We start from the raw sequence: 10,505 nt of genomic DNA, 5'->3' as shown, positions 1-10,505 counted from the left end.
GACACATTTCAGTTGAATTCATTGTTGTCAAATGTTGTCAAATGTCAGCGTCTAGGCCCTCTCCAATGCCGGAGGGTCACATTTGAGCACCCCAGGTACATTCAGCTATGGCACTGAGGGGTTTGGGTGGAGGGCCACCTCCTGAATGCAGAGAATACCCATTAGACAACAAAATAGTCTACTTTACAGTGTGGATAACATATCAATTGAATTTAGGCCTATCTGTTTTTTCTGTTTGCCTGCAGAAGTTGGCCACCTCCAATAGGATGGTGTACCAGCGTTTTTCACATTCTTCAGGAGTTCTTACAGAAAAAATTAAATGTGCTGTTTATTAATTCAAAGACGGCTCTCCACGAGTCATTCTTTTGCTGGCTGGTCAATGTCGGATTACATTTGCACTTGATAATACTTTTGAATTTCTCAACTTGCCCTGCAAGTAAAATATAGTGCTTTCCTCCTCCCACCAGTTCAGTTTTCTTTTTTATTTCCAACAATATGACATGATGTGTTTAAAAAAAGCTAGAAACTGAAAAGGGATTTGTAGTTCTACAGTATGTAAAGAGGGTAATGTGAGAGCTGTTCATAATGTCCTCTCAAACTAATTTGGTGAGTTAGATTAGCCTATCTCTCACAACAGTGCCAACCTTTCATACACCGGTGTGCCTGGGATTATTAATTCATCTAAATAGGCCTAATAACAAATTGAATATTGGCCAACACCATTATGATTATATTTTATGATGATTACATGTTAATATAACAACAATAATAAGAAGAAATAATAGCATACAAAACAAACATCGTAACACTATGTTGCTAAGCCTATAATTGGTTTGATATTAATGTTGCTTAAATGTATCAGTGTTGTTTTTGGAAATGTGGAATCCACTCAGTGTGCCCTTTTTCTACTTAAAAAACGACAAAATGTCATCAGACTTTCACTCAACGGCTCTTCTCATGTCATAAAAACGTGCTGAGATCAAGTCATACGACTGAGTCCTACTCATTGCTGGGACTAGGGGAGAGACGCTACCTTTTAGGTCCTACTCTGAGCGGTGAGTAAATTAGGTCACAGTCATACTTTTAGCGCAATTCCTAGGAGTCATTCTGAGACGCTTGATAACTACGGGCCCTGATCCTAGATCAGCACTCCTACTCTCAGATACTCTCAGATGCTTTACAGGCCCTGAGCAGCGGAAGTTCCCATGATACACATGCAAGCCAAGGAGGTACTGGCACACTCTATTACCTCTGGAATGGCACTGCAATTGAATTATCCCAGCTAGGGTATAGGCGTCAGCATTTTGTCTTTGGAGGACCTGTTAACATGAACAGTGTCAGTGTGAGTGAATCATCTTTCACAATCAGCCATCTGTGTGATGTACCCTGGGCTGGGAAATGGGACTACTGCAGATGGAGAGATGTCTCAGCTGTGAAAGGATTGGCTGGGTTTACTTTGGACCGTATCATGCAGATCCAGAAGGAGCTAGGAGCTGGGAGCTGGGAGCTGGGCGCTGGGAGCTGGGCGCTGGGCGCTAGCAAGAGAGCATACAGCTGTAGGATCTTAAACCTCTAAAAATCTAAACTGTATAGGAGATATAAGACATCTCAGGAGATTACACATATTTAACCCCTTATTTTTGATGGCACCAAACTACCTCCACACTTCCATTAGTTTGAATGGGTTACCTTCAGACAAGTCCCGTGACACTTGTGGGGGTCATAGACCAAAGAGTCTCCCCTTTCCATAGAGGGGTCATATTAGTTTGTAGACCGTTCAGATGCTGCAGACGCTTTCGTGAGAGGACCGATTTTCGGGATGTCTCATGTTCTGACAAATATCGCTGTAGCTCGGCCACCTTTTCATCGCAGATGCGGAACACCGGATCTGTGGATTGTGCTCATGCAAAAATATATACATTTAAGTCATTTACATTTAAGTCATTTAGCAGACGCTCTTATCCAGAGCGACTTACAAATTGGTGCATTCACCTTATGACATCCAGTGGATCAGCCACTTTACAATAGTGCATCTAAATCTTTTAGGGGGGTGAGAAGGATTACTTATCCTATCCTAGGTATTCCTTAAAGAGGTGGGGTTTCAGGTGTCTCCGGAAGGTGGTGATTGACTCCGCTGTCCTGGCGTCGTGAGGGAGTTTGTTCCACCATTGGGGGGCCAGAGCAGCGAACAGTTTTGACTGGGCTGAGCGGGAACTGTACTTCCTCAGTGGTAGGGAGGCGAGCAGGCCAGAGGTGGATGAACGCAGTGCCCTTGTTTGGGTGTAGGGCCTGATCAGAGCCTGGAGGTACTGAGGTGCCGTTCCCCTCACAGCTCCGTAGGCAAGCACCATGGTCTTGTAGCGGATGCGAGCTTCAACTGGAAGCCAGTGGAGAGAGCGGAGGAGCGGGGTGACGTGAGAGAACTTGGGAAGGTTGAACACCAGACGGGCTGCGGCGTTCTGGATGAGTTGTAGGGGTTTAATGGCACAGGCAGGGAGCCCAGCCAACAGCGAGTTGCAGTAATCCAGACAGGAGATGACAAGTGCCTGGATTAGGACCTGCGCCGCTTCCTGTGTGAGGCAGGGTCGTACTCTGCGGATGTAGTAGAGCATGAACCTACAGGAACGGGCCACCGCCTTGATGTTAGTTGAGAATATATATATATCTCTAGCTTAAACTGTCAGATTTTGATGCAAATGTTTTTATGTTACTTAGATTAATGCACATATGTTTTATGCAATCACTCTTTTGTTGCTGCACAGCAGGAAATGAACATTTATAGTGTATTTGAGATTTTAAAAAGCTTATACTTTTTGTAATTTCCACTTTGAAAATTCAGAGTTAATTTGCACTAATGAAAAATGTATCAACCCCTACAAAAATGTCCATTCATTGTAATCCACATAATCATTCAAATTTCCAGCAAACTGCCTCAAATTAACATCCTACATCTGTTATGTAGTTAGTACATGTTTCACTTTTAGATGTTGCTATTGCATTTGTTTGTTTTCTAAATGGTGGTGTTTTAGGGGAAGTCTAACAGTCCATCACTTTTTGTGTTTGCAGTTTGTTTTAAAAAAACTATATTTTCAGTGTGTTTAAAAAAAAGTATATTTGCAGTGTCTTTAAAATAAAAGTATATTTGCAGTGTGTTTAAAAAAGTATATTTGCAGTGTGTTTAAAAAAAAGTATATTTGCAGTGTGTTTAAAAAACAGTATATTGGCAGTGTGTTATAAAAACAGTATATTTGTAGTGTGTTTTAAAAACAGTATATTGGCAGTGTGTTTTAAAAACAGTATATTTGTAGTGTGTTTTAAAAAGAGTATATTTGCAGTGTGTTTAAAAAAAAGTATATTTGCAGTGTGTTTTAAAAACAGTATATTGGCAGTGTGTTTTAAAAACAGTATATTGGCAGTGTTTTAAAAACAGTATATTTGTAGTGTCTTTAAAATAAAAGTATATTTGCAGTGTGTTTTAAAAACAGTATATTGGCAGTGTGTTTTAAAAACAGTATATTTGTAGTGTCTTTAAAATAAAAGTATATTTGCAGTGTGTTTAAAAACAGTATATTTGCAGTGTGTTTTAAAAAAAGTATATTTGCAGTGTGTTTAAAAAAAAGTATATTGGCAGTGTGTTTTAAAAACAGTATATTGGCAGTGTGTTTTAAAAACAGTATATTGGCAGTGTTTTAAAAACAGTATATTTGTAGTGTGTTTTAAAAACAGTATATTGGCAGTGTGTTTTAAAAACAGTATATTTGTAGTGTGTTTTAAAAAGAGTATATTTGCAGTGTGTTTTTTTTAAAAGTATGTGTGCCGTGTTTGCAGTTCTTTTCCTCTTTATCAGTGTGCTTTCTAAGGTGACATTTGTGGTTTCTTCAATGCTTACGAAAACTGATACTAGAGTGTTAAAAGGGCATTGGGGACTTTGTTGCTGTTTTCTAGTATTTTGACCCTGAACTATGTATAAATTGCAAAGGCTAGTTGACACACACAGGTAGGGCATAGTCACTTTACCCCTACCCAACCACTGCACATTGACTCGGTACCGGTACCTCTTATTGTTATTTTGTTACTTTTTTACTTCTTTTTTTAAAACTAGTTAATTTAGTAAATATTTTCTTAATTATGATTTTTATTAAAACTGCATTGTTGGTTAATAGCTTGTAGGTAAGCATTTCACGGTAATACTTTTTGTATTCAGCGCATGTAACACAACTTTTCAAGGCAATATCAAATGTATATTTCAGACAACATACATCTATGTGATATTTTTAGCTTGATCTTAAGAAACACTTTGAGTTGCAACGCGGTCTTTAAGAAGGAAGCTTTCATGCTGTTGTTGACAATGTTATCACCTCATTAGTTCAAGAATCTGTCACTTAAGCAGCACTAGTAAACAGACCAGCAGCTAGCCATTCTCACTGTTTCCATTGGACCCTCAACAGCCTCTCATAACTCTGAGTAGCCCACTGCAGAAACTGCCCTATCACAGGACCAGTCTTACTAATGTCATGTAGGCCTATTTGATATGTCTGAATTGTATAACTAGCAAAATCATTTAAAATGATTTCTCAATAAAGAATTTAACTGTTCGTTAGAAATCGTGAATTGCCTAATGCCTTACCTCTTAGAAGCAGTTAAATGACAAATATTTGAGTATATTACAATTTTATATGGATTGATTTGCCCATCAGAAATGAATTGTCTAGCCAAGAAAACCGTTAGCGACAGTGTCCATATTAGGACAGCCTCAGTCTCAATGATTGCAGAGTCTGAGGCTGTCCTAATATGGGCACCACATGTGTTTATCATATAAGATGAATCTATCACTGTGTTTGTCATCTTATAGGAATCTATCACTGATTGGCTAATGTCCAGGGAGTCTTCCAGCAGCAGCTTCCTGTGTCTACATATTGTGAGCCCAGTGTGATATCACAACCCTCTCCTGTCCCACCTATCAGCAGACTTAATTACTAACTCTATAGTAGACTCCAAGCTTGGCCACTCCCAACCTGTTTGTCTTTCTTTTCTTCTCCTTATGGGAATGTTGCTCCTGATGAAACCCTGATAAAGGCAGCATAGCTGTCAAAACGTTAGTGTTCATTACATGTATTGCATCGGAGCCATGAGAATTTATGAAAAAAAGGGGTAGGGTTGTAAAGAATCGAAGGTGCAACTGAAGCACAAAATTAGTCTGAGGCAGAGCAGAAATTACAATAAGAAGCATTTTAGATCTGCCTGTACAAAACACAGCAAGATATTTCATATGCCTTTTATAAAAAAGATTTCTACATTAACATGACCCCTAAGTTTAACTTGCTAGTTATCTAAGATAGGGCATCATATACTGTAGCTTTCTGCCGTGTTTGAGAAATCTGTACAGCTGCCACTGCTGTCTTGATTTCCTTGTGTTATTTCTCAATTCTCAGCCTGTCTGCTCCCCCCAACACTTCCCTGTCAGAGGAGGCAGGCCCGTTGCCCTAGCGCCCGTTGCCCTAGCGACTCCAGACTCCACACAGATCCAGTACTGTTCTTCCTTCACACAAGTATGCATCAAAACTTTGTTGATCTGTACAATGTCTTTTGTTAGCAATCGCTTGTAACTGTCCAAACTCACCAAAAACGACATTCGGCAGCTCCTACCTACGATGTATTCAGACCCGTTGATTTTTGCCAGACTTTGTTCAATTACAGATTTATTCTAAAATTAATTTTAAAAAATGTTCATCAATCTACACACAGTACCCCATAATGACAAAGCCAAAATAAAAATAAAAATACCTCATTTACATAAATATTCAGATGCTTTGCTATGAGACACAAAATTGAGCTCAGGTGCATCCTGTTTTCATTGATCATTGCCATGCACTGGCCTTAGTTATCTTTGTTTTCTTTATTATTTTGGTTAGGTCAGGGTGTGATATGGGGGATTTATGTGTCTTGTCTGGTCTAGGGGTTTTGTATGTTTATGGGGCTGTTTCCTTTCTAGGTAGTTTTGTATGTCTATGGTTGCCTAGGTTCTCAATTAGAGGCAGCTGTCTGTCGTTGTCTCTGATTGGGAACCATATTTAGGCAGCCATGTTCTTTGGGTATTTTCTGGGTGATTGTCTTCTGTCTTTGTGTCATTGCACCAGATAGGACTGTTTCGGTTTTCACATTTGTTGTTTTGTATTTTGTAGTGTTGTTGTTTATCATCTATATTAAAGATGTTGAACACTAACCACGCTGCATTTTGATCCTCCTCTCCTTCAGCGGAAGAAAGCCGTTACAATCATCCTTTAGAAGATTCTACAACGTGATTGGTGTTCAATTGATTGGACATGTTTTGGAAAGGCACACACCTGTCCATATAAGGTCCCACAGTTGACTGCGCATGTCAGAGCAAAAACCAAGCCACGAGGTCGAAGGAATTGTCAGTAGACCTCCTAGACAGGACTATGTCGAGGCACAGATCTGGGGAAGGGTACCAAAAAATGTCTGCAGCATTTAAGGTCTCCAAGAACACAGTGGCCATCATCCTTGAATAGAAGAAGTTTGGAACTACCAAGACGCTTCCTAGAGATGGCCGCCCAGCCAAATGGGGGAGAAGGGCATTGGTCAGGGAGGTGAACAAGAACCCGATGGTCACTTTGAAAGAGCTCGAGAGTTTATGTGTGGATATGGGAGAACCCTCCAGAAGGACAACCATCTCTGCAGCACTCCACCAATCAGATTTACATTTACATTTACATTTAAGTCATTTAGCAGACGCTCTTATCCAGAGCGACTTACAAATTGGTGCATTCACCTTATGACATCCAGTGGAACAGTCACTTTACAATAGTGCATCAAATCTTAAAAGGGGGGGGGGGGGTGAGAAGGATTACTTATCCTAGGTATTCCTTAAAGAGGTGGGGTTTCAGGTGTTTCCGGAAGGTGGTGATTGACTCCGCTGTCCTGGCGTCGTGAGGGAGTTTGTTCCACCATTGGGGGGCCAGAGCAGCGAACAGTTTTGACTGGGCTGAGCGGGAACTGTACTTCCTCAGTGGTAGGGAGGCGAGCAGGCCAGAGGTGGATGAACGCAGTGCCCTTGTTTGGGTGTAGGGCCTGATCAGAGCCTGGAGGTACTGAGGTGCCGTTCCCCTCACAGCTCCGTAGGCAAGTACCATGGTCTTGTAGCGGATGCGAGCTTCAACTGGAAGCCAGTGGAGAGAGCGGAGGAGCGGGGTGACGTGAGAGAACTTGGGAAGGTTGAACACCAGACGGGCTGCGGCGTTCTGGATGAGTTGTAGGGGTTTAATGGCACAGGCAGGGAGCCCAGCCAACAGCGAGTTGCAGTAATCCAGACGGGAGATGACAAGTGCCTGGATTAGGACCTGCACCGCTTCCTGTGTGAGGCAGGGTCGTACTCTGCGGATGTTGTAGAGCATGAACCTACAGGAACGGGCCACCGCCTTGATGTTAGTTGAGAACGACAGGGTGTTGTCCAGGATCACGCCAAGGTTCTTAGCGCTCTGGGAGGAGGACACAATGGAGTTGTCAACCGTGATGGCGAGATCATGGAACGGGCAGTCCTTCCCCGGGAGGAAGAGCAGCTCCGTCTTGCCGAGGTTCAGCTTGAGGTGGTGATCCGTCATCCACACTGATATGTCTGCCAGACATGCAGAGATGCGATTCGCCACCTGGTCATCAGAAGGGGAAAGGAGAAGATTAATTGTGTGTCATCTGCATAGCAATGATAGGAGAGACCATTTGAGGTTATGACAGAGCCAAGTGACTTGGTGTATAGCGAGAATAGGAGAGGGCCTAGAACAGAGCCCTGGGGGACACCAGTGGTGAGAGCGCGTGGTGAGGAGACAGATTCTCGCCACGCCACCTGGTAGGAGCGACCTGTCAGGTAGGACGCAATCCAAGCGTGGGCCGCGCCGGAGATGCCCAACTCGGAGAGGGTGGAGAGGAGGATCTGATGGTTCACAGTATCGAAGGCAGCCGATAGGTCTAGAAGGATGAGAGCAGAGGAGAGAGAGTTAGCTTTAGCGGTGCGGAGCGCCTCCGTGATACAGAGAAGAGCAGTCTCAGTTGAATGACTAGTCTTGAAACCTGACTGATTTGGATCAAGAAGGTCATTCTGAGAGAGATAGCGGGAGAGCTGGCCAAGGACGGCACGTTCAAGAGTTTTGGAGAGAAAAGAAAGAAGGGATACTGGTCTGTAGTTGTTGACATCGGAGGGATCGAGTGTAGTTTTCTTCAGAAGGGGTGCAACTCTCGCTCTCTTGAAGACGGAAGGGACGTAGCCAGCGGTCAGGGATGAGTTGATGAGCGAGATTGTTATGGTAGTGGCCAGACGGAAACCACTCCTCAGTAAAAGGCATATGACAGCCCGCTTGGAGTTTGTCAAAAGGATTCTCAAAACATGAGAAACAGAATTCTCTGGTTTGATGAAAACAAGATTGAACTCTTTGGCCTGCATGCCAAGCGTCACATCTGGAGGAAACCTGGCACCCTCCCTACGGTGAAGCATTGTGGTGGCAGCATCATGTTGTGGGGATATTTTTCAGCGTCAGGGAGACTAGAAGGTTCACCTTCCAACAGGACAACGACCCTAAGCACACAGCCAAGACAATGCAGGAGTGGCTTCGGGACAAGTCTCTGAATGTCCTTGAGTGGCCCAGCCAGAGCCCGAACTTGAACCTGAACGAATATCTCTGGAGAGACCTGAAAATATCTGTGCTCCCCATCCAACCTGACAGAGCTTGAGAGGATCTGCAGAGAAGAATGGGAGAAACTCCCCAAATACAGGTGTGCCAAGCTTGTAGCATCATACCCAAGAAGACTCGATGCTGCCAAAGGTGCTTCAACAAAGTACTGAGTAAAGGGTCTGAATACGTATGAAATGTAATATTTTTATTTGTATAAATTAGCAAAGAATGATTGGGTATTGTGTGTAGATTGATGAGGGAAAAAACTATTGAATCCGTTTTAGAATAAGGCTGCAACGTAACAAAATTTGGAAAAAGTCAAGAGTTCTGAATACTTTCCAAAGGCACTGTATACTGCTAGAACAGGTTTATCTATTTTGGATGCAATTTGAATGGAGTTGGTGAGAGAGAAAGACTACAAGAGAGTGCTTGATATTTGAGTGTTCGGCCTGTAGGTTTTAAAACTTAGCCGCTGCAAAACAACAACAAAAAATGAAATCTTTACAATGACAAAATAAGGTCAGATGGGTAAATTAGAAGCATATGATGTCTTTATATTACTGTAGCATAGACTATACTGCAATGTAGGCCTACCTGTCACCAGAAAAAAAGTTTTGGGGGAAAAGGGAGCCATTTTGGGCAGTAAATCTCAATAACCGGGTTCCCGCCATTCAACCCTAGCCTGTTCAAAGGCACTTAAATATCTTATCTGGCCCATTCACCCTCTGAATGGCACACATACACAATCCATGTCTCAAATGTCTCTAGGCTTAAAAATACTTCTTTCACCTGTCCCCTCCCCTTCATCTACACCGATTGAAGTGGATTTATCACTTCATAGCTTTCAGGGATCATAGCTTTCACCTGGTCAGTCTATGTCATGGAAAGAGCAGGTGTTTTTAATGTTTTGTACACTCAGTGTATGTATAACTTTCTGATCTGGATTGCCTGTCTTTGCAATTAGTTTATTTTCGTTTGCGCTCATTAGCACATTTAGCTATGAGCCTCCATGGAAATTTGTTATTACTTGTGCTAATTTTGTTAGCATTCCGGTAACAGACTCCCAATGTTGTTTTTTGTATTTAACCGGCAATTCCACAAATCCGGGGATGAAAGAACGAAATGAAAATCTGGATACTGATCAACCCTACTATTTGGTTTAAATCTGACTTCAGACCAAAGCTCTCCAACCCTGTTCCTGGAGAGCTACCATCCTGTAGGTTTAACTTGCTTCAACCCTAATCTAGCGCACCTGATTCTAATAATTATTTAATAAATTAGGTCAACTGAATCAGCTTAGTTCCAGGATGGAGTAAATCAGATAAAAGTGACAGCAGCTCCCCCAACCACCATGGGAAACTCCATTGCCTGTGTGATGTAACCATGTACATGGGCATACATACACACGTATGTAGGTTTTAATTTGAGCCAGTTTGATACAGCAGGAAAATAATCCTAAAGCAACAGGAGATGTAAATTATTATGTGGATTATAATTAATGCACATTTTTGTAGGGGTAACGGAAAATCAAGTATTAAATTGAGAAGTGGAAATTACAAACTTCAGAAGCCTTTTTAAACCTCAAATACACTAAAACTTAAATATCCTGCATTGCAGGGAAGTTCTGCACAGGGTGATCAAAGTAAGATCCTACATCTGTACCATCTAGAGACCATCTTAATATACATGAAAACATTGTTTTGGCTCAGACGAGCTTAACCCCCTTACTATCTCAACATATAGGACCTATTAACATTCCAGTGCCAATGCACTCAATGTCGATGATATGAGACCAATCTTAGTGGTAGCATGTTCTTGACTTCA

At 42.0% G+C, this 10,505-nt stretch overlaps 1 protein-coding gene across 1 annotated transcript; it reads right to left on the bottom strand.

Annotated features, from left to right (window-relative positions):
• Positions 1 to 2,054: 2,054 nt before the first annotated feature.
• LOC127907709 (uncharacterized) lies at positions 2,055 to 7,625 on the bottom strand. The gene is made up of 2 exons (XM_052464289.1): positions 7,417 to 7,625; positions 2,055 to 2,616 (listed from the first exon to the last, which is right to left on the bottom strand). The coding sequence occupies exons 1-2, from the start codon at positions 7,617 to 7,619 to the stop codon at positions 2,070 to 2,072; spliced, it is 750 nt and encodes a 249-aa protein (XP_052320249.1). The 5' UTR covers positions 7,620 to 7,625; the 3' UTR covers positions 2,055 to 2,069.
• Positions 7,626 to 10,505: the final 2,880 nt, after the last annotated feature.

The sequence above is a fragment of the Oncorhynchus keta genome, chromosome 15, assembly GCF_023373465.1.
Source record: "Oncorhynchus keta strain PuntledgeMale-10-30-2019 chromosome 15, Oket_V2, whole genome shotgun sequence".
Classification (NCBI taxonomy): Eukaryota; Metazoa; Chordata; class Actinopteri; order Salmoniformes; family Salmonidae; genus Oncorhynchus; species Oncorhynchus keta.
Note: the sequence above shows the minus strand (reverse complement) of the source record. Positions and strands in the feature narration are given on the sequence as shown.

Excerpts from the sequence above, each read along its gene's own strand:
- LOC127907709 (XM_052464289.1), bottom strand. The coding sequence starts at position 7,619 with ATGACGGATCACCACCTCAAGCTGAACCTCGGCAAGACGGAGCTGCTC. Across the intron at positions 2,617-7,416 it reads GCGGTGGCCCGTTCCTGTAG|GTTCATGCTCTACTACATCC; the intron begins GTTCATGCTCTA and ends CCGTTCCTGTAG.